We start from the raw sequence: 26,340 nt of genomic DNA, 5'->3' as shown, positions 1-26,340 counted from the left end.
GTTAGGAACTTATAAGCTAAAGTTTTGAGTAGATAAAGACTCACAGAGGGTCTTGATAATAAGATCCATGTACAATTTAGGGTTAGTCCTACATGCTATATGGGATCCACATCCAAGTTAGAGTTACACCAAGTACTATATTAGGCCTATGTAAAAAGTGTGAGAGGAAGAGGCTCTCTTCCCCCCTCCAGCCCCCACCACGTTTAATTTTTTTGCCTCAGCAATAAACTGCTCCTTATTGGTGAGGATCAGATCCAGAATAGAAATTCCCCTAATTGACTTTCCTATATTTTTAAAGATGAAATCATTCATGCAAGTTAAATGCTTTTGGCAGAGTTCTTATTGATATCAAAAGTTTTCCTATCACTATCTTTCTGATATCAAAAGTTTTCCTATCACTATCTTTCTGCATCAGACCCATAAGCTGTTTTTTGAATTTGTTTCCCGTTTGTGTTCAGTGTTACTTATGCGTCTCCTTCTGGTGATTTTCACCTGTTCATCACCATGCTTTCCACCTCACTCAATTCCCCCCCCCCCCCCTTTTGGATTTCCAGTTACAACTTTTTATCTTCTTTTCAGTGGAACCTTGCTGCCTGTCTAATCTTTTCTTTTGACCCCTGCAGAGCTATCCAGTTCTTTCATGTATCTCATTGCACCAAGTCTCAGCAAAATTCATGCAATCAAAATCTGTCTTCAAATGCAAGTTCACTTTGTCTCTTGGTCTTTATTTTGTGAATGTGTGGATTTTATGCCTTCTTTCTTGGATTTTTGTCTCCTGTGAATTTGTGGGCATTTCTACTGTTCTTTCTACACTGTTAACTTTCTGTGCCATCCAGCTTTGTTTGTGGTTAAAGGCAGGCCATTTTCTCCATACCCCTTTCTCAATTAAAAGCCTTGGTGAAAAGATTTGTGGGACTACAGTAAAATACACTCTCATCGGCATTTTTAACAAATACTGCATCACGCTTTAGGAGCTTCTCATTCCTGTCAATTGGGTCTTAATCCAGAAATCCACAATCCTTCATTCTTAAGTTACCTCCCATTTAAGGTCTGCAAAGCAGACGCACTAACCCCATGTGAAGCTCACAACAGCCCGATGTTGCAGTCTGCAAATATTATTCCCATTTTACAGATGAGGAAATAGAGATGTTTAGTGGATTGCCTATAGTCACATGGCTAGTAAATATTGGTAATGGGATTCTCAGCTTTCAGTGTGCTAGATCTACAGATTTCAACAAACTGCAAAAAGAAAAACAAAAACTAATACATTCAAAACTAATGTAGTGAAATGACCATAACTGTCCTTTTTTTCCTTTCCACTTCTGCCACGGATTTATAAGTGAATGAACATAGGGTGTCACCATGTAGATGGCTCAAATTTAACCTGTCCAAAATAGAGTATTAAGTTTCTCCAAAATCTGCTCCCTGTAACTTATTTTTATTAAGGGTACTATCACAGTTACCCACGTGAAAAGTCTTGGTATTGTCTTTAACATTTCGGACTCAGATCTCATGCCCCCCATCAATCATTAGAGGCTCATTGATTCTCCCTCCACAAGATTTCTCATGGCCTCTTCCCCGCCCCCATCTTGATTTCCACTAGAAGTTTCTTGCCTATAAGCTTCATATTGCTTCCAAACTAGCTGAATGTCATCCATTTGTGAGTGGGAAGGGCAGCTCTGGCTAACATTCGAGGTCCTAAGTCGTTTATATCACTATACACCCACCCACCCCTAGCCTAAAAAGAGTCATTAAAGCAGACTAGGTCGGGCAGAAATGCGACTCCCGCGATGTTACATGGCATCTTGGGAAGTGTAGTCTTCCGGTCGCCTACTACGGCGATTTGGGAGTTGCAGTTTTCGCCTCCCAGAGACTCTAGGTCATAAAAACAAACAGAGTCGAGAGACGTTAGGCTCCTCCTCCGATAGACCCAGCTCCAGCTGTTTTCCTCTTAGGCCACGACCCGCCCCTCGAACGTAGCGTCACCACAGCGAGTGGCGGCACCAGCTCCCGGGGGCTCCCTCTGCTGTCCTGTCCCTGCCAGCCAGGGGCTGCGGCGGCTGGAAAGAGGGACGGAGGGCGCGGGGGCCGGGCTGAGGGTCACGTGAGGCCGCTCGGCGGAGTGCCGCTCGGAACTCGTTTAACGGTGTGGAGAGGAAACGGCGCTGCCCTTTGAGGTACGGAGCGGGGAAGGAGGAGAAGAGCGGGCTCGGGAGCGCCGCACCTGTTCGCCCCCCTCAGCCGTTGGCCGCGGGCTAGGCCGTTACTGCGCTAGCCCATCGCGCTTGGCCCCACGTGGGAGAGAGGGGAAGCGTGTGTGAGGCCGGGCGACCCGAGCTCGCGCCGTTGTCCGGAATCCTGCCCCGGACTGGGCGCGCTCGCGACTCGCGCGGCCTCCGCGGGGCGGGCTCTTTTGCCCCCTCTGCCGCCTCCCAAGTGTAGACCCAATGCCCCCGCCTGCCTCCACCAGGCGTGCACTCAGCCCGGGCTCACCTGCCCCGAGGTGCGGCCAGGCAAGATCCCCGCGTTAGTTTGCTCCGACGTGGGGTGCATGCACACACCTCCGGCCGTGTCCGCTCCCTGACCTGCCTGCCTCACTTTTCTTAGGCGGGCAGGTGGGGCTACGCTCTCCTGCTATGGCTCGTTGGATTGAGTTTTTTTTATTTTCTTAGTTGCCTAGCGTGTGATTCAGCAGCTCCTGTGGGCGGGGTTTAGGAGATTGGGAAGGTAGCCTGGGAGCGGGGGAGAGGAAGAAAATGGGGGGAGGGGGCGTAATTCTAGTCTTGATTGTGGTAGAGTTGGGGATCAGATATCTAATAAGTTGAAGTATTTAAAGTGTTTTGCAATCTTAAAAGCCTATGTGAAATCCAGTATTGTTACGTCCCCCTTTCCTTCCCTCCCCGCCCCTCCCGCTCCAGGTGACTTTATTTCCCGAACCCTTCGGACTATACCTGGGCCGCTGTAGGCACTTAATAAATGCAAGTCCTGCTGCTTGGGGGTTGTTGCCTTGACTACTTTCAGGCTGCAAGCATCAATATAATAGTTTAAGGTGTGTTACCTAACCTTTGGTATTCTACTATAAATGTGATTACTTTATTATTCCGCAAATTGAAAGAAAGGTAAACATTTGGCTTCTCATTTTCCCTATTTGAGAGTCTGCTGGTATCTTTGAAAACAGCAGTAAAGAAAGTAAAAATAATGTTGAGAGTATTCATGGACATGTATTGAGTCCCAGCAGTTGGTACAAAGTTGTCAGTGGGGAAAATAAAAACTTGATGGAAAGAATTTATTATATTTAGTATAAAGGAATTTACATATTGCTTTGTTTCTGTTTCTTAAATTAAGTAAGGTATCAGTAGCCTAAAATGAACTGTGAAGTCTCAAAAGGACAACATACACCTCTAGGGGAGTGAAAAAGGGGGAAGTTATTTGTATTTGCTTTGCCTTTTGAAATAATTATGGCTTTACTTTATGAGTAAGATCTTCTATTTATTGTCTTTCTACCCAGGTTACTTTTATTTTCTTTTATCTCTATTATCGTGCAACAAGAAATTTGGTTTTGCACACATATATTGTACCTAGGATATACTGTAACACATTTAACATGTATGGGATTGCCTGCCGTCTAAGGGAGGGGGTGGAGGGAAGGAGGGGAAATTTTGGAAAAGAAGGGAGTACAAGGGATAATGTAAAAAAAAAATTACCTATGCATATGTACTGTAAAAAATTATAATTATAAAATTAATTTTAAAAAAAGATGTTCCATTTATATAATATTATGAACTTAGTCTTACATAGAAGCAGAAAGGAATTTTAGAAGGTATGATCCCCTAGTAGAGCAACTGTAAAAATCAATGTGTTGTTTATTTGAAAGTAACAGACCTTTACAAATTATTGTTTACCTGTTAATTTTTCTATGTATATTTTCTGTCATTTCTAGACATTGGATTCTTGAGAAGAAAACAATGGCACCCATATTACTTTAACTAGGTTACAAAAATCGTTAGGTTTGCTTCAGGGTTTCTGAAGAGGATGGCAACTCCTTATGTCCCTGTGCCTATTCCAGTAGCAAATTCTTCCTCAAATTTTACCACAAACAGAAGCCAAAGAAGTTCTTCTTTTGGGAGTATTTCAACAAGTTCAAATTCTTCCAAAGGCCAACCAGAAGACTCTAATGTGGGTAGTTACAAAAAGACAACAATGCCAGATCAAATGGACAGCAATTCATCTATCTGTAGCAGCCCCCTTATTAGGACTAAATTTACAGGTATAGAATCTTCCATTGAATATTCTACTAGGCCAGCCGAAAATGAAGAACAAAGTTCAGAATCTGTGAATTGGGAAGAAAGACCCTCTACACCTACTATACTGGGTTATGAGGTGATGGAAGAAAGGGCTAAATTTACTGTAAGTATTGAGAATACTTGAAAAAATGGGGGAAAATCCCCAAAATATTTTCATTTGGCTACCCATTTTATTTTCCAGTATTATAAAATTTATTTACAGGTATAGATTCAAAAGGGTAATTATCCTAGTACTTTAAATGAATTATTACAAAGTCATGTTATAATCAGCTGTCTATTTTTAGGAATTAATTCTCACCAAATATAGTATGTATTCTTCTAGATAGGTATATGAACTGGATTTGTTTTCTATCTATCCTTGGTTTCATTGAATATCTTACATCCATAATTTTACTAATATGAGTACTTTGTCTAATTGGTATAGATCACATCCTCTCCTTGATTTCCCATAATGCATCTTTACATAAATCCTTTACCCAACATTCACCCAACATACTAGAAGTTTTCTTCTGGTTTTTATAATATTTCATGATTACCAAGGCTGCTATCAAGCTATTTATTCTTCACTTTCACTATGGAATCAACCCAGTTTTTTTCCTGGTCTTATGTGTGAGGATAATTTTGATGCCCTTACTCAATTTAATCAATATCTACTAATTCATTGTCATTTAATGAGCATCAGTCATTATATTAGTGAATGATGTAAAATTGGATTAAATTTGAGTAAGTTCTGATTATAAGGGAATGTTTAATGCCATTTTTTCCCTTCTCCAAGTTCATGGATCCCTTGAGCTTAACACCAGGTTAAGAATTCCTATTATCGAGGTCAAAAATCTTTTAATTCTTACCTCAAATATAATCACAAGCTAATTTAGAAACATTAATATTCATAATCTTTAAAAAGTGTTATTCTTACTACTTGACTGCCATCACCATAGAGCTTAAAGAGAGCTTCTTGGATTGAATCTATTTTATACTACCAAGTGATTTCTGATTAGGACTTTGGTTTGATTTATATTTATAAAAAAAATTAAATCCTTCCATAAGCTGTTTGTAAAAGTGAAATGAAAGGATGAGATAAGGAAATAAACAACTAATACAGCTAGATCGGACAGTGGAAAGAGTGCTAGCTCTGAAGTCTGGAGAACATGAGTTCAAAACAGCTTATTAGCTGAGTGATCCTGGGAAAGTCATTTGATCTAGTTTGCCTCAGTTCCTTAACTGTAAAGTGAACTGGAGAAGGAAATAGCAGATGCAGTATTTTTGCCCCCCCCCCCAAAAAAAAACCTCAAATGAGGTCATAAAGTTCACACAAGTGAACACAAACACACTTTAGAAAACTCTGGACTTTCTAGTTCCATCTCTAACTGTATTTGATATGGCCAAATAGTTTATAGTTATTTTCCATTTGTACAATGAAATCTTACCCTACCTTTCTAAGGTGTTGAAATCAAGTAAGAGCACCATTGAAAGGAAATGAGGTAAAGAAAAAGACTGCAAAAGTACTTTAGGCATTACAGAAGAAATTTTCACCTTTTGTACTCTTGAGTTGTATCACCAAAAAGTAAATTTAAACCAACAGGACAGGGAATCTGGCTAAGGATTCTTTTTGGTGAGAAAGACTTGCATAGTTAGCAATCTATACTGGCCTATCCCATATGATTGTTGTGAGGATCAAATAAAATAATAAAGATGACAACAGTTTGAGAAAGTTAAATATGATGATTAAAGATTATATGATCAAATAAGTTTATGTATTTACTCTGATGAAAATCACAACTCATCTACGTCTATGCTCTACTTCTGTGACTTTTAACTCTGCCTTTTTGTAACTTCCACCCAAAGCGCTGGGGACTTTCTTCTGTGTTACATCAACTGATTCATCATGTAGAAAAGCGTCCCATTTTCATTGGTAACATTTGTGTTTATGGTCTAAAGTGTTTTGTTGCCATCTCTCTCACTTTCAGCTATAAGGTAAATAGGTCTACTTAGAACTGGGATCTTTTCTACACTATCAGGTATTTTCTAATTAGGACTTTTGTTAGATTTATATTTATATAAAAATAAAGTTATTCAATATATAGGTAAAAGTGAAATGAAAGAATTAGATAAGGAAATAGAGATGATTAGTGAAATAATGTCTCAATATTAATTTTACCCATGTGAAGATTCTGACTAGGAAAACATGAAGTTAAAAGCTTCATTGTTTAGCCTCTTTTTCCTTGTTTCTAATTTTGGCAGTAGAAATTGAACATCTGTCCTAGATCTCACCTTACTGGTGGTATCATCTTATTTTTTTTAACCTGATGTCTATGGACTTTTTTTTTTTTAATGTTTTGCTAGCTATTTCAGAATATTTTTTTAAATTATGTGTGTTTTATCTTATTCACTTCAAAACATTCTAAAAAGGGGTTCAAAGGCTTTAACCTATCAAAGGTATTCACAACACAATAAAAGATTAAGAATTCTTGATCTAACCCTAAAAATGCTGCATGTAACTTTTGTTGCCCTTATCCTCAAGCCTATGTTTTTGTAGTCCTTCACAAAAACACAGACTTCATGAAAAGCATTTTAAAGAGAATATATATTAACCAAACATTTTCACCACCCATTTATTAGAGCATGATAAAGCTCTCTTGTTAGATATGAGACTAAGTATTTGAAAAGGACACTGTCAAGGAAGAGAATAAAGCAATAGGGAGAAAACCAAAACTAAAAATTTGTTGACTCAGTATTACAAAGAATATTAAACTGTGGTAAATGATTTAAAAGCTTGAAGCAGCTTTGAGAAGCATAAATTATATTTACTTGATAAAGAATAAAAGTTCAACTCTTGGCTCTTTTGCTGCTTAAAAACATTGAGTTCTTGAAATCTGAAAATCTCATAGTGCTACATTAGAAGATGCAAAAGAAATGAAAATTATAACTCTCTACAGGCAAACTCTTGCCTTCTGTTTGAGAGTGCTTTCAATTTTAATTCTTTGATGAATATATTTTGAATATCCCTAATATATTGCTCTACTGTAGAAGTAACCCTAGGAATTGAAAATTTTTAATATCTGGTTACTGCCCCTAACAAGCTTATAATTTAGTTGACAGGATATTAACACAGATTAAGAAAGGCATTGTACTATATTAGAGCCACTATCTAGAGAAACTTGTGTTCTAGTCCCACCTCTAACACTGACCATATGCAAATCACTTAGACTGAAAAAAAAAAAATTCCATCTATTTCTTGTGTTTGTTAAAGTTTTTTGTTTTTAATATTAAATAACAAAGAAGATCTGGAACTAAAACCCTTATTTGCCTGCTCTCATTTTAACTACAGTTCAAAGTTGATAGAAAATCTAAAGGGTGTCCAAATAATTTGGTCTATGTAACTTAGGTAGATGAATGAACTAACATGGTATTCTCACTTTTCTTCCTTTAGCTACTTTTTTTGATAGAAAAGTGGAGTAGCCAAAAAGAAAGGCTCCCATGACAAAATGTTGGGAATAGTCAATGTTAGAAAAGTTGTGAGAAGATAGTAACTCATGCATTGTTAGTAGATTTTTTAATTTACCATAACTATTCCAGAAACAACTTAAAATTACACAAAATAACAAAACTAATCTATACAAATGGTTTCAAATGCAAAATATACCTGCACATAAGGAATCCTGCAGGGCACGTTGATTTAGTTTTAGAATATTATGTATGTTTTATTGTATTTTTGTTTATTAAATATTTCTCATTTATATTTTAATCTTATGTGGACAGTACTTAGGGGTGTTGCTAGCCCTTTGATTCAGGGATTCCACTGTTAAAATATGCTACAAGGAGACAGTTTAAGAAAAAAAAGGCTTCATATTGAACGTATATATGTAGAGAGAGAGAGAGAGAGAGCGTGTGCAACGTTTTTGGTGGAAGTAATGAAAATAAAGTAGATCCCTATTGATTGGAGAATGACAAAGCAAAATAGAGAAACAGAAGCAAAAAGACCTATATGAACTGATACAAAATGAAGCAGAACCAAGATACTATATAGAAACCAATATGCTTTCCATTTACATTGATGAAAGTAATGTAAACAGAGACCACCACAGTAAACAAAAGGAATATTGCAAAACTATAAGGAATTAGTATGACCCCAAAGGAGATATAAGACAACACTTCCCTCCACTCCTTTGCAGGCAGGTGATCCACAGGTGTGAAAGATTTCTTATGGTGTCAAATTTTTTTTTGATGTATTGATAAGTTTTGCTCTCTTTTTTTATAATTGTTCATTTTTTAAAAATACATAAGGGAAAAGAAGATACAGGGGATAGCTTACACGAAAAGGATTACAAGGGGAAATCTAGGTGATCCGTAAAAACTAAAACTATCAATAAAAATGTATCTTTTTAAAACATATCTTTCAAAACAAAGGAACTTTATAATGGCAAGGAAGAGATATAACTTTTTGTGTCTTTGTAAGATGACTGGGATTACTAGTGCAAAATAAAGGGTTCTGTATTTGACAACAGATTTAGGGGACAGAATTTTCTCCATATTCATGTAACAGAAATGCTGTGCTTTAAAAAAAAAAACACTACATACTTATTCGTTTAAATCTTATCTTAAATACTAATTCTTCAAATTCTGTTTGTAAATGAAATATATTGCCTTCCATTAGTCAGGTATTAGTACTTAGTATAAATTTCTATTTTGAACATTCAAAAATATAATTTAATAAATATTCTTTGTTTCCCAGGTTTATTTTTTAAATAGTATTTTTTTTCCAAATATATATATAGTTTTCAACATTCATTTTTGTAAAACTTTGTTCCAAAATTTTCTCCTTCTCTCTAATCAATACAATACAGTTAAACATGTATATTTCCACATTTGTTATGTTGTGCAAGAAAAATCAGATCAAAAGAGGAAAACCATGAGAAAGAACAGAACAACAGAATGATGAGAACTAGATAAGGAGTATCTAAATGAAATTAGGTTTAATTGAGGTCTAGTGGCAGGTTCGGGGTACAGGGAGTCAAATAGAGCTCCCCTGCAACCCCTTTGGATTCGGCGTAAAGATACAAAGTTAAATGGGGTCTAGTAGCAGTGCAAGACTCCTCTGTAAAGGAATTTACAGACCCGAAAACTTAGATTGATAGAAGAGGTTTATTATGGGGTTTGGAAGTAAGATTAAAAGTTAGAAAGACACCAGAGCCAGGACTGGCACCAGTGGACAGAAATCCTTGACATGGCCGGCATAAGGATGCCATGTTTGGAACTTCTGCAAAGAGTGGACTCCAGGTCAGCCAGGGTTAGAATTTGAATATAATTCAATGGATTTTTAGATAAGGAGGAAACTTTGTGCTTGGGTGGGACAGAGTCCTAGGAGAAGAGTTGGAGTTTCCTCATCAAGAAGGGTGAAAATGGCAGAGATCCCAAACATGGCATCCTTACGTTGGTCGTGTCAAGGATTTCTGCCCATCAGGACCAACCCTGGCTCTAATGTCTTCCTACCTTTTAACCTTACTTCCAAACCCCGTAATAAACCTCTTTCATCAATCTTTTTAAAAAAAAAAAAAAAGAAGGGTGAAAATACTGTGCTTTCATCCACATTTAGTCTCCATAGTTCTCTTTCTGGATACAGATGGTATTTTCTGTTTCAAGGTTTATTTTAAATATTAAAATGTATTTTTGAAAACTTTGGTGTTCAGAAAGTTGAAAGAGTATTTCTTTCAGAGCTGCTCCAACTATCATTAGTTTTTTTAATCAGTAATTTTAAATGTTATTGATCTAAAATAATATTCAAGTAGCTAGAGAGTTCACTATTAATAATTTTGAGCTAAATTGATTTAGTTTTCCTTTTTATTTTTGCCCCTTTATTAACTTATAGGCAACATTGAAACAGTTAATTGATGGCAGTTAATATAATATATAGAAGCTAGATGGTTTCAGAACCAGGATTAATACATAGTGTTCTCCTCATTGCATACCAACATTTTCTATTAATTTTGAAAACAACTAAACCTTAGCTTTGATATTTTATACTTTTAAATATATCTTTTCTAGTATGCCTCTTTTAATCTTTCTGCTTAAAATTTTCATATTTTTTCATACGCTTTTATGTACAGGTATATAAAGTGCTAATTAGAAGAAGTCCAGAGGAAAGCTGGGTAGTTTTCAGAAGGTATACAGATTTCTCTAGACTGAATGACAAAGTAAGTAATTTGAATTGCTCTGTCTCCTGAAATTAACTTTTAAGTTGTTAATTGTATTGTCATTTCTTTAGTTTATTTTTTACATTTCTTCTTGATGCTAATGAGCAAATTCTAGTTAGTCCTTTGCTATGGAAAAAAAAAAATTGGGCTGCAATCATACTATGCAAGAACTCCTTTTTGTCTTTGATAAATAATGATACTACATATTTTATATATTTTGTTCCCACTGATTGTTGGTTTATTACTTCATTTTCACCAAAAGTTTATGGCACTAGAGCCATCCTAGAATTGTCCAAAATGACACAATTTTAATAACAACTGGCTTTTTTTGCCCACTGTTATATTCAAACAATGGACTAGTATAGATTACTTAATGCTGAGTACTAATGGAGACTTTAATCCTGAAAAAAATTTCCTCACAATTGGAATCTTATAGGAGCCTTAATAGCTGAGAACAGTCATTATTTCCAGATTTCATATATACTGCCATATGTAGTCAGAAACATTTTTTCCCAATCCAACTTTTCACTTAGTCCTTGAAACTTAAAGTTAGTTGGAAGTTGGCTTTTAAGGAAGGAGAAAAATATTCATCAGAATTTCTGGGTCATTTAAAAAATTGACAATTAGGGGCAGCTAGGTGACGCAGTGGATAGAGCACCAGCCCTGAATTCAGGAGGACCCGAGTTCAAATTTGGTCTCAGACACTTAACACTTCCTAGCTGTGTGACCCTGGGCAAGTCACTTAACCCCAGCCTCAGGGGGGAAAAAATTGACAATTAGATTTTAGCTGCAAGAAAAATTTTTATTATTGACTTTCTTATTTCATATGACTACTTCTGTATTCTTCAAAATATAAGAGAAAAGATGTCATTTTGAATACCAGATTATTTTAGAACCAGAAGCTCTCTTAGACTGTCTTTTGTTAACATTCCTCTCTGAATAAAATTTAACAGTGGTATTAAAATAAATCAGGTGTGTCCTAAAAGAAATATTTAGTGTTTTTGAAATAACTGTTCTGTGTGAAATTTCATTATGTTTCTGAGTTTCAATAGCATTTAAAAGACTGTTAAGTTATGGAGATTGAGGAGTGACAAAGTAATTTTTGTCATAACTAGAATTATAATATGGAATTGAAATTTTAATCCTGAGCTTTCTTACATAGTTGTAATAATTTTATTTAATCATAACTTGATTTTTAAAAAGGTCCATTTGAAAGCTATTTGCTCTTTTCATATTTATTGCCCATTTCCTTTCCATGGCTTACCCAGTATTAAATATTTACCCCGTTATCTCTATCCAAATAATTTAATCTTCACTGTCAGAATACTTTTAATCCTAAGCAAATTCAGGTTTCCAAAGAATTTTAAAGCCATTTGAAGAAAGATTTTATAACTTAAAACAGCAAAAACCATTTGTTTTCCTGCCATAGACACACACCATTGTTGTTACTAGCTAGATAATGGTTCAACTAGATTGCCTATTTTTTTCTTATATAGCATCATTTTGGCTGCTAGTGACTTTAAAGAGCTCCATATAACTCCTACATAGATAGGGGATTTCTATTTTGGTTCAAATTGTCCACATGTCAAAAAGTCATGCTTTTTCCCTAATTTATATATCTAGCACTGTGCTAGCCTCTTTAAGAGAAAATGAACTTATGTCAGACTTTACCTCCAGGAAACAATGTTGCATAAACAATACACTAACATGATAAGAAACCACAAATAAGATGAAAAAAACAAAACTGTATGTGGTAGAGTAATTCAGACTTAACTAGGCGCTAGAGATCAGAAGAGAGAAAAGTTTAGAGGAGAGGAAATTAGAAATTCTATATTTGAAGTATCTACATAAATAAATTTTTTTTAGCACTGAGATAATAAAACTAATCCTAATTTCCTTTTGTTACTTTGTGACTCTAGTTTTCTAATTCATTGTAGTAACTTATATGAAAGGGTGCATTCCTCACACATTTGCTCAGCATATGTGATTAAATAGAAATCTATTTAGTAAGAAAATTTGCATATATGCTATGTGTCAAGAATTTGACAGAACATGTCATGATAAATCACATACTAATATACAAAATCTAGATTTTTCATGGATTTAAAACTGGAAGGGATCATCTTCCCGTTCTATAGATAAAGAAATCAAAGTATGGGGAGCTTTAGTGATTTTTTTTTCCAATTTCATACATCATCAGGATGAGATTTGAATTCCCATATTCTCTGATTTGAGAACCAGTACTCCTTTTCATTATATCATGATGCTTATAAAATTTTCTTACATCATATATTCAGATCTTTATGTCCTGTCACTTTTTTCATTTTGGTTCCAAGGATTTTTTGCTACAAAGTCCTTACTAACATAAACTATTAAATACATTGTGACGATCAAGAGTAACAAAGGATTTTGTATTTTTTAATTTTGTAATTGAGTGTATTCAGTGATCTGTCAAGAATTAGTCCACATTTATTGGGACTTTTAAAGGTCATACTAAATCTTAATTTTTTTTTTTTTTTTTTTTTTTTGCTGACTTTTATGCTATTTTCAGTTAAAAGAAATGTTTCCAGGCTTTCGACTAGCTCTTCCACCAAAACGCTGGTTCAAGGATAATTACAATGCCGATTTCTTAGAAGACAGACAGTTGGGACTTCAAGCATTCCTACAGAATTTAGTTGCTCACAAAGACATTGCTAACTGGTAAGTAACTTCTTAAAAAGACAAAATTTATTAAAAGCATTCTAATATACAAAAATACCTGAAAGACTAAATCAAGGAATTTTTTTTCTTCTTTTTTTTTAAATTATTGTTTTTTGTTGCTGTTATTTTTAATTAAAGTTTTTTATTTATAAAACATATGCATGGGTAATTTTTCCAACATTGACCTTCACAAAACCTTTTGTTCCAAATTTTTCCCTCCTTCCCCCATCCCCTTTCCTAGCTGGCAGGTAGTCTAATACATGTTAAATATGTTGAAACATATGTTAAATCCAGTATATGTATACATATTTATACAGTTATCTTGCTGCACACAAAAAATCAGATCAAGAAGGAAGAAAAAGAAAAACTGAGAAAGAAAAACCAAAAAAGAAAACAAAATGCAAGAAAATAACAACAGAGAGAATAAGAATGCTATGTTGTATTCCACACTTTGTTCCCTTGGTTCTCTCTCTGGGTGTAGATGGCTCTCTTTATCACTGAACAAGTGAAACTGGTTTGAATCATTGTTGTTGAATCATTGTTGAAGAGAATCACATGCATCAGAATTGATCATTGTGTAGTCTTTTTGTTGCCGTGTACAATGATATCCTTGGTTCTGCTCATTTCACTTAGCATCAATTCATATAAGTCTCTCCAGGCCTCTCTGAAATCATTGTACTTATTGTTTCTTTTTTTTTTTTCTGCTTATTGTTTCTTATAGAACAATATTCCATAGCATTCATATGCCATAATTTATTCAGTTATTCTCCAATTGATGGGCATCCACTCAGTTTCCAGTTTCTTGCCACTACAAAGAGGGCTGCCACAAATATTTTTGTACGTGTGAGTCCCTTTTTCTCCTTTTAAGATCTCTTTAGGATATAATATCAGTAGAAACACTACTGGATCAAAGGGTATGCACAGTTTGATAAATTTTTTGAGTATAGTTCCAAACTGGTCTCCATAATGGATTTGTTTACAAATCCACCAACAATCCCCTCTAACATTCTGCAATATCTTTCCCTGTCATTCTAGCCAATCTGAGAGATGTATAGTGGTATCTCAGAGTTGTCTTAATTTACATTTCTCTGATCAATAGTGATCTGGAGCACTTTTCACGTGACTACAAATAGCTTCAATTTCTTCATCTGAAAATTAATATCCTTTGACCACTTATCAATTGGAAAATGGCTTGAATTATTATAAATTTGAGTCAGTTCTCTACATATTTTAGAAATTAGGCCTTTATCAGATCCTTTGGATGTAAAAATGTTTTCCCAGTTTATTCCTTCTTCAGTCTTGTCTGCATTAGTTTTGTTTGTTACCAAAAAAAAAAAAAAAAAAACCTTTTTAACTTAATATAATCAAAATTATCTATTTTGTGATCAATATAATCTTTGATCACAAATTCCTTCCTCCTCCACAAATCTGAGAGGTAAACGATCCTATGTTCTTCTAATTTGTTTATCATATCATTCTTTATGCCTAGGTCATGAACCCATTTCGATCTGATCTTGGTATATAGTGTTAGGTGTGAGTCTATGCCTACTTTCTGCCATACTAGTTTCTAATTTTCCCAGCAGTTTTTGTCAAATAGTGAATTGTTATCCCAAAAACTGAGGCCTTTGGATTTGTCAAATACTAGATTGCTGTAGTTATTGACTATTTTGTCCTATGAACCTAACCTATTGCATTGACCAACTACTCTTTTTCTTAGCCAGCACCAAATGGTTTTGATGACTGCTGCTTTATAATACAGTTTTAGATCTGGTACAGTTAGGCCACCTTCATTTGCTTTTCTCTTCATTAATTGCTTGGAAATTCTTGACCTTTTGTTCTTCCAGATGAATTTTGTTATTTTTTTTTAGTTCAGTAAAATAGTTTCTTGGGAGTTTGATTGGTATAGCACTAAATAAATAAATTAGTTTAGGTAGCATTGTCGTCTTTATTGTATTTGCTCGACCGATCCAAGAGCCCTTGATATTTTTCCAATTGCTTACATCTGACTTTATTTATGTGGTAAGTGTTTTGTAGGGGCAGCTAGGTGGTGCAGTAGATAGAGCACCAGCCCTGTAGTCAGGAGGACCTGAGTTCTGTGACCTCAGACACTTAACACTTCCTAGCTGTGTAATCCTGGGCAAGTCACTTAACCCCAATTGCCTCAGCAAAAATGTAGGGGGAAAAAAAGGGAAAGTGTTTTGTAGTTTTGCTTATATAGTTCCTAACTTTCCCTTGGCAGATTCCCAAATATTTTATCTTGTCAACAGTTATTTTAAATGGAATTTCTCTTTGTATCTCTTGCTCTTGGATTTTGTTAGTGATGTATAAAAATGCTGATGATTTATGTGGATTTATTTTGTATCCTGCAACTTTGCTAAAATTGTGGATTATTTCTAATAATATTAAGTTGATTCTCTAGGGTTCTCTAAGTATATCATCATTTCATCTGCAAAGAGTGATAATTTGGTTTCCTCATTACCTACTTTAATTTCTTTAATCTCTTTTTCTTCTCTTATTGACAAAGCTAGCATTTCTAATACCATATTGAATAGTAACAGTGATAGTAGGCAACTTTGTTTCACCCCTGATCTTATTGGGAATGTTTCCAGTTTATCCCCATTACATATGATGCTTGCTCGTGATTTTAAATAGATGCTATTGACTTTTAAGAAAAAGTCCATTTATTCCTATACACTCTACTATTTTTAATAAGAATGGATATTGGGTTTTATCAAATGCTTTTTCTGCATCTATTGAGATAATCATGGTTTTTGTGAATTTGGTTATTGATATAGTCAATTATGCTAATAGCTTTCCTAATATTGAACCACCCTGAATTCCTGATATAAATTCTACTTGGTCGTGATGTATTATCCTGGGGATGATTTTAAGATTTTTGCATCAATATTCATTAGGAAGATTGGTCTATAATTTTCTTTCTCTATTTTCAACCTACCTGGTTTAGGTATCAGTTCCATGTCTGTTTCATAAAAGGAATTTGGTAAGAGTCCTTCATTCCCTATTTTTTCAAATAGTTTATACAACATTGGAGTTAATTGTTCTTTAAATGTAAATCCATCTGGTCCCTGGGGATTTTTTTCTTAGGGAGTTAATAGCTAGTTCTATTTCATTTAAGTAATTTATTTCCTCTTCTGGTAATCTGGGCAGTCTATATTTTTGTAGATTTCACTTAGCTTGTCAAATTTATTGACAAAAAGTTAAGCAAACTAAAGTTTTATTTATTTATTTTCATAGAACCAATTCTTAGTTTTATTTATTCAATAGTTTTTTTAGTTTCAATTTTATTGATCTTTTTATTTTTAGAATTTCAAGTTTGGTATTGAATTGGGGATTTTTAATTTGTTCTTTTTTCTAGCTTTTTTAGTTGCAAGCCCAATTTATTGATCTTCTCTTTCTCTATTTTATGCAAGTAAGCATCTAGAGATAAAAAATTTCCCTTATTACCCCTTTGACTACATCTCACAAATTTTGGTATGTTGTCTCATTATTGTCATTCTCTTGGATGAAATTATTGATTGTGTCTATATTTACTGTTTTACCTATTCATTCTTTTGGATAAGATTATTTAGTTTCCAATTACTTTTTGGTCTGTTTACCTCTAGCTTTTTGTTGAATGTTTATTACATTGTGATCTGAAAAGAATGCATTTACTATTTCTGCCTTTAATTTTGAGATCTTTATGTCCTAATATATGGTCAATTTTTATATAGGTTCCATGAACTGCTGAGAAGAAAGTGTACTCAATTTTCTCCAAAGATCTATCATATCTACATTTTCTAGTATTCTATTTAAATCTTTCCTTCTTTCTTATTTATTTTGTGGTTTGATTTATCTAGTTCTGAGAGAGCAATATTGAGATCTCCCACTATTATAGTTTTGCTGTCTATTTCTTCTTGCAGTTCTCTTAACTTCTCCTTTAGGAATTTAAATGCTATACATTTGGTGCATATATGTTTAATATTAATATTGCTTCATTATTTATGGTACCTTTTAGCAAGATATAGTTTACTTCCTTATCTCTTTTAATTAGATCAGTTGTTACTTTTGCTTAGTCTGAGATTAGGATGGTTACTTCTGCTTTTTATACTGCCCCTGAAGCATACTAGATTCTACTCAAGCCTTTTACCTTTACTCCATATGTATTGCTCAGCTTTAAATGCGTTTCTTGTAAACAACATGTTGTAGGATTCTGGCTTTTAATCTAGTCTGCTATCTGCTTATGCTTTATGGGAGAGTTCACCCCATTCACAGTAGGGAGGAAGACCATTTGAGACATAGAAACAGATGGAGGGCTAGCGTAATATTACAGAAGGATTTTATAGAGGAATTCTTTACATCAATAAAATCACTAGTGTGAAATCTACCCTCTCAAAAAATCCAGTTCTGAGAGTTTAGGCTAGATTAATGTTTGAATGTCAAAAAGCAATTTCAAGGAAAGAAATGAACAGAATCTGGTTATTATAGGAATTAAAGGAAATAGGGCATTTTAAACCAGAATAGTGATAGTAAGTATCCTAAAAGGAGAGGGGGAAAATATCTATGGTAGTCATAAATTGTTGCTTTTGACAACAGTTGTCATTTGAAACTACATAAGCAAATGAAATTAGGGCAATGTTACAAAGTTAATTTTTTTTTGCTAACAACAAACCTTATTTGCCCCATCAATTAAGAGTTCAGGTTACACCATAGTTGGGAATAGATCCCAGTCTTTTGAGTGGAGAGAACACTACTATTGTTAGGGAACAGGAAACTTTTTTCCCCTAATAGTTTTCTAGAGGAGAACCAGAAAGTACTTGAATTAGCAAATAACATCATCAATTCCTTATTTCCCCTTTGGTGCAAGTAGATTGTGAACCTCATCATTACTCCACTTATCTGTAGAAGTTCCTAGTTCTTTTTAATTAGAAAAACAATTTTAAATTAACAGAAGTGATAGATTACAAAGTAAAGACAAGTCTTAAAAGGCTTTCAGGAGTCATTATAAAAAGGACATCACTCATAGATAGGTTCTCTTCTCTATTGATTTATAAAATCATTTAAAGACAACTTGTGATATTATATATTAATTGTTTATTAATATATATTAATTGTTTCTCCCATCATATTGATGTGTTCTATATCTCATTTGGATGCTAGACCAAGTTCTCAGTCTTCTAGTAAGAAGTAAGTTTGGGTCAGTTCCTATGAAAGGATTTTCAACACCTTTTTGAACCTGTTTATCTCTAGCGGGTAAGCATCTCCCTTAAGGAATACATCTTTAGCTATTCATACATTTTTTCCTTCTTCCTCCATTTCTTCTCTCTTTTACCCCACACTTCATCCTCCGTTCTTTCCCTGGGCATCATGCTATACTAGGCTAGTGCTTTTCTTTTGTCCTATAATTCCTGGCTCTTGAGAATTCTAGCTGACTTAATACTAGATGACTCCAGACTCTACCCTGAACTTTGTGCCATTTTGTATTGATATGCTTCTCTTTCTCTTGTTTTTTCCCTTAGCTGCCCTGAGACTAATAACTTAATCAGTTTCTCTTATTATTCTAGGTTAGCATTAGGGTCCAGTTTCTCTAGAGAGTTCTATAATCTGGGTAGCAAGCACTTCCATTAATTGACCAGCATTATTACATCAGCCTCTTCAGGTTGTTTTGCTATGTATGAACGGCTTTCTTTTGAATTTTTCACAGCCTAGATTCCATATTGGCTCTTCATTCCCAATTAAGTTCATATTTCCAGTCTGAAGGATGCTTCAGTCATGCCAGCTTTGTACATGTTCTGAAAAGTAGGCATTTTCGAGCTTAGTGAATAACCAGTCTTTCCTGAGTCAAGTTAATAGTTTTTTCCACTTTACCAAGTTTATTTAACCCCCAGTGGAGTGATTTCTAAAAGTCATAATATCATGATTTTATGCTACTGAAATAATACATCTTGTCAAAAAATCAAAAGTACATATATACAGTCTGTATGTAGAAAGATAGTAATGATAAAAGCAAATTTCTACCAAAAGTAAAAAGGGTCATTTTTTTTTTTCATGGTTCCCTCTAATAGTATTTTGGTTTTTAAATGGAGCTTAGTAAATGTTGCTTGGGGATTAATGTTAGAATAGGAAATGGAGGTTGATTATTAAAATGGCAGGTAATGTGGGAAAAATCTTGATAGACTTTTTTTTTTTTTTTTTTTTTTTTTTTTTTTTTTACTGAACTAAATTCAATATAAGAGAAAAGAGAAAAGAACAGTTAAAAGAAATAAAGCAACACATTGTCATGTGAGCAGCAAAACATCTGGAAGGATTCAAAATATATAAGAAAGCACATATAATAATATATTCATGACTACCTATCTTTTTACTTTATTCTTTTTTTCTCCTTTCTCCCTCCAAGCAGGCTATAGCCTGATATAGCATAGATAGAAAAATAGATACACACACACACACACCCCTACATGCATGCATATATACCTTCATATACTGAGACACATATGTACATATACACATATTTACCCATATATAAATATGCATCTAAAACTATTAATATGATTGGCATATAATTTAGACTTCTAGATCCTACTTTTTTTTTCCTAATAAATTCTACTCCTAATCCTTGTTATAGTGCTTTTGTGTATTTCCTATTTCCTATCTCTGCTAACTCCTCTACTTTAATTCTGTTCCTTAACTTGCTTTAATATTACTTAACCTTCCTTCTCCCACCCTTTCTTTTTCTCTTTATCCCATTTCCATTAATCTATTGACCTTATCCCACCCTGTTAATCTAAACATCCTTCTATACTCTACCTTTGCCACCCTTTTTCTTCCTCTTTATCTCTTGCCCATTAATCTATACACCTTGTTCTATTGCTATAAATGTATAAGCAATCTTATCTTATTCCCTTATTTCTTTATATATTTGGGAGAATGCTATATTCTTCATGGTATATATTGAGAGTGTTTTCTATTTACCCATTTTCTATGTGAGTAGATTTTGAGAACTGTGAGCCTTCTTCCCCCCTCCCTCTAATGCCTCTGTGTCAGTTCTTTCTCTGCACCCTATTTGTAAAACATAATTATTATTTTTATCTTTTCCTAGACAGTTTTGTTTTTTAGAATCAGATCATGCTCAACTTTGTCCCAATTTTTCTTTTTAATTACCCAGTTAATACTGATGTCAATCTAAAATGTATGGTAAATATTTCCATGTAAAAAACAGTTTGTCCATGTTGAGTTTCTTAAATTAATCTTTGATATTAGTTTTTGTATGTTAAATTTTCTATAAAGTTCAGGTTTGGTTAAGACAAAGTCCTGAAAATCTGAAGTTCATTGAATGTTCTTTTTTTTCCTTAAATATTATGAATAATTTTGTTGGATATGATATTTTTGGATACAGGCCTAGTTCTTTTGATTGCTGGTATATATTATTCCAAGACCTGCAATGCTTTATTGTATGTGGCTGCTCATTAATCTTGTACAATTCTAATTGCAGCTCTAGCATTTTGAATTTTTTTGTTGTTTTCTCTTTGTTTCTTGCAAACTTTTCTTTCAAAATTTAGCAGAAATATACCTATTTGTTTTCTACAAAAGATCTCCCTGAACTGGTGATTGGTAATTTCTTTTTTTTTTCTTTTTTTTTTTCTTTTCTCTTTTCTTTTTTTTTCTATTTCCCCCTTGGATTCTATCACTCCAGGACAGTTTTCTTTGCATTATTGTGTCAGGGTACTTTTTTGGTCAAGACTTTCAGGTAATCCAATTATTCTTATATTTTCTCTTCTTGATCTGTTCTCCAGATCTGTTGTTTTCCTTAGAAGATATTTCATCTTCTATTCTATTTTTTCTCTTTATATATATTTAATTTCTTGGTCTCTTATAGCTTTACTGGATTTCCCTTACCCAGTTCTAATTTTCAGAGAATTATTTTCTTCTTTAAGATTATATCTCCTTTTCTTTGTTTTCGTTTTTCCTCAGTTGCTCTCACTTCATTTTTAAAGTCTTTTTTGAGTTTTTTTTATAAATTCTTTCTAGGCAGGTAGCCATTAAACATTACTCTTGGGTAGAAAAGGCTTTTTTTTTTTTTTAATCTCACTGTCCTTCTCTGAAGATTTACCCTATTCTTCCCTATTCCCATAGTAAATTTCTATGGTTGCATTCTTTCTTCTTTGCCTATTACAGTTTTGTTGATGTGTTTTTTTTTTAAAGAGAACCTTTGATGTAAGCATCTCTAATCCTGAGTTTGTGGGGATAGTACTCTGAATCAAAAAAGCTACAGCCTCCTGCAGCCAGTAGCATTTTTGCCTCTGCTATTTATTCACTCAATAGATCTCCTAGTTCTTCTTTGCCCAGGACCCTGTCTTAGCAGCACAGCTGGGCCTAGTGTTCCTATTCAGCCAAGTCATATGCTCCAATTCTCCATACTGTCTGGGAAAGTTCCTAGGTTTGGGTTGAGGTGCCAGACAAACCCAACTAGCCCTAGTAGTCCTCTCATCATTTCTGTGGAGCTAGCCTAGAGGCGTTACACTTTATACACATACTTGCACCCTATTCTGGGATCAGTCTTTTGGTCTTCTTGGATTGCCCCAGGAGGACACCTCTGCCCCAAGTCTCCTTTGTTTTCACCAGTCTGTTCACCCTGACATGCACATTTGTTCTGTTTGTGGGGGAAATGTAGAAAGCTTGGAATTTTCTGACCTACTCCAACATCTTCCCAGAAGAATTTTTTTAATACCACATTTAAAAAATTTTTGTCTTAAAAAGATGTATCAGCATAAAAATTGAGTATAATTTTCCCTCATTTGTTTTGTTTACAGAATCGCAGATTTTTTTTAATTGCCTATAATCTCTGCAATTGTGTATACTACACAACTAATCTATATTTGAAAAAGACTTTGCCCTGCAACATAAGAGTCTTCTTTACTTTTCATTCTCACTTAACCTTCCTATAGTCTTAAGAGTTGCCAAGTCTTTTTGTTACAATCTTCTCAGGATGTCTTGTATCTATCACCTCTTCACTTCTGTGAACTTACTGTTTTTTCCTTTATCTAATCTCTCCCTCTTCTAGCCACCCTCTCTATAACTACTTAATGATTGTCATTCCCAGCTCTGGAAACTTCAGTGGCTCCCTATTGACTCCAGGATAAAGTAAAACTCCAGCTTTGTTACTTAAAAGTCTTTTTATGATCTGAAATCATCTTGTCTTCCAAAATGATTATACTTGTTTGCCCTCAAACTACACTCCAGTCAAACTGGCTCACTTGCTACTCTTCTTACAAGCAATTTCACCACTTGACTCTGTGTCTGTACAAATAGTATGTACTATACCTAAAATGCGTTTCCTCTTTACTTTTACCTCTTGAAATTCTACTTCCCTTCAAGACTCAGCTCCTTGAAGCAGTCTTAATTTATTGTTTAATTACTTATTTAATTATTTTATTTTAATTTTAATTTTGTTTAATTAATATTAAACTTATTGGTGCTCCCTCTTCTCCCCTGAGGGGGGAAAAATTACTTTTCTGTTTTTTGTATCTATCATAGGACTTATTTGTGAATATGTTACATTACTCCAATAAAATGTTTACTTTCTAAGGGCAGGATAACTCACTTTTGTAATTATATTCCTAGTGCAAACACAGTGTATGTAATAGATCCCTATCAAATAATTGATCCTCCATAAGGGATCATTCGGCCTCTGCTAGAAGATCTCCAATGATTGGAATTAATGCTGTTTTCTACATTATCCCATTCCACCTTAGAATAGCACTATTAAACTAAGCAAAGAAAAAAAAAAACAGTAGAACAACCAACATTACCTAGGTTTTCACCCCTGCTACTTCTGTGGCATTAATTAGTGAAAATAATAAATGCCTTCAGCATATTGAATAAATCTTTTGTTTGAGGATCTATGTGAAAATAATGATCAGAAAAAGAGTCTATCAATGAGCATTTGTAAATAGCTACTCTTACCTAGGCACTCTGCTAGCTGCTGTGAAGTCTTTGCCTTCAAAAACTACTAATACACAGAGAGGAACATACCTTAATAAAGTAGCATAGGATCTGTTTTAAGTTTTGAAGTAATAATGCTTATTGGCATCTATGGCCTTTTCTCTTGTATTTTTTTGTATTACCATTGGAGCCTCAACAAGTATGTGGTAGGCATCTTACAAATTAGGAAACTGAAGCAAATGATAATAAATGACTCGCCAAAGATAGTTTCTGATTTATTCTGAAAATAACAGTTCTGATGGATTTAAACTTCACCAGAATTGATCGTTAACTATTCTAGAATCTGAACAAAAACAGTTTTTGTTGAGGCTCATTTTCCAATTAGATATTGGTCAAAAATTAAAATAAGACAGTTCTAAATAAGGTCATAAAAAATAAGATATTATTTTATTTCACATACTTCTTTAGGATCCTATTTGAACCTTTAAAATTGGAGCTATGTCAGCTGAGTCCATTTTAGGTTAGCCCACCATAGTTTTCTGCCTCCTAGTGTGTTTTCTCTTAGCCCCTTTACTATGGCTCATGATGCCTTTTTCCTGCTAAAGCTAACTAAGTCTTTTAGGGTACTAAACTCTTGTATGGTTTTAGCCTGCCAGTTCTTTGGTGTACTTCTATCTCATGATGTATTCCCTTTCTCTTAGTTAATTTTGAGTTCCACTAGGGAACTCGTTTTTCTGATTTTTCTGATTAAAAGCCCTTTCCTGTTAACTACATGCTTTCCCAAATCTATTTCATATTTACCATATTACCTAGTACTTATTTTACCTCTTCATTTTGTGTGTAACTTTTTCTCATAAATCAAAATATCTTTTGGTAACAATCAATAAATAAAATTGGAGCTGTAATATCATTGATACATTTTTCTTCCAATGCTGATCAGCAGCTTATTCTGTAACTTAGGATATTTGACAGTTGTCTAGGGCAGTAGTTGCCAAATAGTTTTGATCATACTCAAAGGATGTATTCATATTAAGTATATATTTATAAATTATATAACTGAATTATATGCTGATAATTATAAAATACGCACAAAAATAAAAATTCAAAAAGGAAAAGAGAAAAAAGGAAATATTTTAATCCTAGAATTAGTAAGAATAGTTAAGATTCATTGAATATCTGAATAATAGATTCTATGTAGGGGATGGGTTGGAATAAGATTATTGAAGCATGGAGACCAATTAGAAGGCCATTATGGTTGTACAGATAAGAGCTAACAAGGCCCTAAACTAGGTTGCTGATTGTATAAGTAAAGGTAAATAAGTAAAGAGGCAAGAGATATCTAGAGAATGAATTTTAAGATTTTGCAACTATTTTGATTAAATTTGGAATAAGCAAGATATACTATCAAAAGTAACACTAAGATTTGCAATCTGAGTGAACGTTATGCCTTCATCAGAAATAGAGAATTCAGAATAAGGGTGGGTTTAGGAGAAAGATATTAGGCCTGCTATACAAATTGAAGTCTATCCATGTTTGTTTAAATTAAAAGAAGGTAGCTTCCTAGGAGCTAGAACACACCTAGAAGAAATCTACCATATGCAAAGATGAAGGGGAGAAATTTTTCAAATGGCACTTAAAACAGCTGTTACTATGGGGGCCTCAGTAATGTTTAGTTTATAAGTGGGCAATGCCAAATGCAAAAGGGAAAAATCCTGTACCAGTAAAAGCTCAGGTCTAAACCATTCTTGTATAGTTCTTGACTTGACAAGCATCTCTGTATATGTTACTGTGCTGTGCACTAGGAACAATACAAAGTTTAAATTAAAAGAGTAGTCCCTGCAGACATGGGGTTTACAGGGGGAAGACCCAAATACTGTCAAATATATTTATCAGCTAATGTGTATGGTGATATAAGTTATGTTTACTACAAAATCCATTTTTATATTTTGTGTGAATTTTAGTATGCTCCATCTGATAGATTTTTCTTTTTCTTTTGAAAAGCCTTGCAGTAAGGGAATTTCTTTGTCTGGATGATCCACCAGGTCCATTTGATAGCCTGGAAGAAAGTAGGGTAAGTGCCATATTATGTCATATTGAAAACATATATGTATAAGTTCAATAAGCATATTGTTCTTAGACTAGCCTGAAAGATTTGTGTCAAAAACCAGAATATCTTGAATTTTCATATTTTATTGTGGTAGCAATTTTCTATAGAAGATATATACTGTTCATGTAATAGAACTATTTAATTGTTAAAACTATCATATTAATGACATCTTTTGAAGTAGGCAAAAGTGTTATACTTAAGTTGAGTGTAACATGAGAGGAGACATAGCTAAACTAAACTACATGTGAAAAAAATGTAGAGGTTTAGCAGCCTACAAGTTTAATGAGATAGCTGTATAACACAAAGCATCATTTGTTCTCCAAATAACTAATTGGATCTTAATCTATGTTAATAAAAGTTAAACATCAGGAGCACAGGAACATAGTCCCTCTATCTTGATCACACAGCATGTTGGATACTACATCCAGTTGAGTATGCCCAGTTAATTCCCTGTCACTCAATTTTTTTTCATGGACAGACCAGATGACTATATGTTGGGTATATTATAGATATGATTCTTATTTGGGTAGGGTAGGTAAGATTCCTTCCATCTTTTAAAATTATATAATTCTAAGTAGAAAATATTGATGTTATAATAGATTAGATTAAAAAAAACAACAACAACACAGAATGTGCTGAATTCTGCACTAGCTTTTGAGGATACAGGCCCCAAGAATAAAACAATCCTTGCTCTCCAGGAACTTAAATTTGCTAAGAAAGACAAATACAACTATAAATATATTCAACATTATACAAAATGGATAAATATAAGAAGTTAAATGCATAATTTGGGGTGTAGACACTAGCAATTGAGGTGGGTGGAGGAATCCAGAAAAACTTATTGCAAAAGATAGTGCTTGATCTACTTAAAAGAAAAAAAAGGCATTCTTTGAGGAGGTAAGGACAGCATGTTTCAAATATGGGAAGAAATGGCTCATGCAAAGGCATGAAGCCTCATAAGTAAAGAACCGGGAAACCTGTTTATTTGAATCATAGAGTACAGGACTAGGAGTCATAGGAAAGATAGATTAGGTTCAGATTGTAAAAGGCTTTTTAAAAAAACAGAAGTTTATATATTATTCTAGAAGCTTCACATTTT

General features: G+C 34.0%; 1 protein-coding gene across 2 annotated transcripts in view; it reads left to right on the top strand.

Annotated features, from left to right (window-relative positions):
* The first annotated feature begins 1,652 nt into the window (after window positions 1–1,652).
* The window catches only part of SNX16 (sorting nexin 16), a 40,181-nt gene continuing 15,493 nt past the window's right edge, over window positions 1,653–26,340 (top strand). Inside the window, exons 1-6 of one of the 2 annotated variants that reach the window (XM_074278971.1) lie at window positions 2,167–2,503; window positions 2,919–3,049; window positions 3,941–4,407; window positions 10,409–10,495; window positions 13,047–13,195; window positions 25,136–25,205. In XM_074278971.1, coding sequence (XP_074135072.1) covers window positions 4,033–4,407; window positions 10,409–10,495; window positions 13,047–13,195; window positions 25,136–25,205 — 681 coding nt within the window. In that variant the 5' untranslated portion in view covers window positions 2,167–2,503; window positions 2,919–3,049; window positions 3,941–4,032. Of the gene's footprint in view, window positions 2,504–2,918; window positions 3,050–3,940; window positions 4,408–10,408; window positions 10,496–13,046; window positions 13,196–25,135; window positions 25,206–26,340 lie in introns of both variants that reach the window. The other variant, XM_074278970.1, reaches the window with a different exon arrangement.

This window comes from Sminthopsis crassicaudata, chromosome 1 (assembly GCF_048593235.1).
Source record: "Sminthopsis crassicaudata isolate SCR6 chromosome 1, ASM4859323v1, whole genome shotgun sequence".
In the NCBI taxonomy this organism is placed as follows: domain Eukaryota; kingdom Metazoa; phylum Chordata; class Mammalia; order Dasyuromorphia; family Dasyuridae; genus Sminthopsis; species Sminthopsis crassicaudata.
Note: the sequence above shows the minus strand (reverse complement) of the source record. Positions and strands in the feature narration are given on the sequence as shown.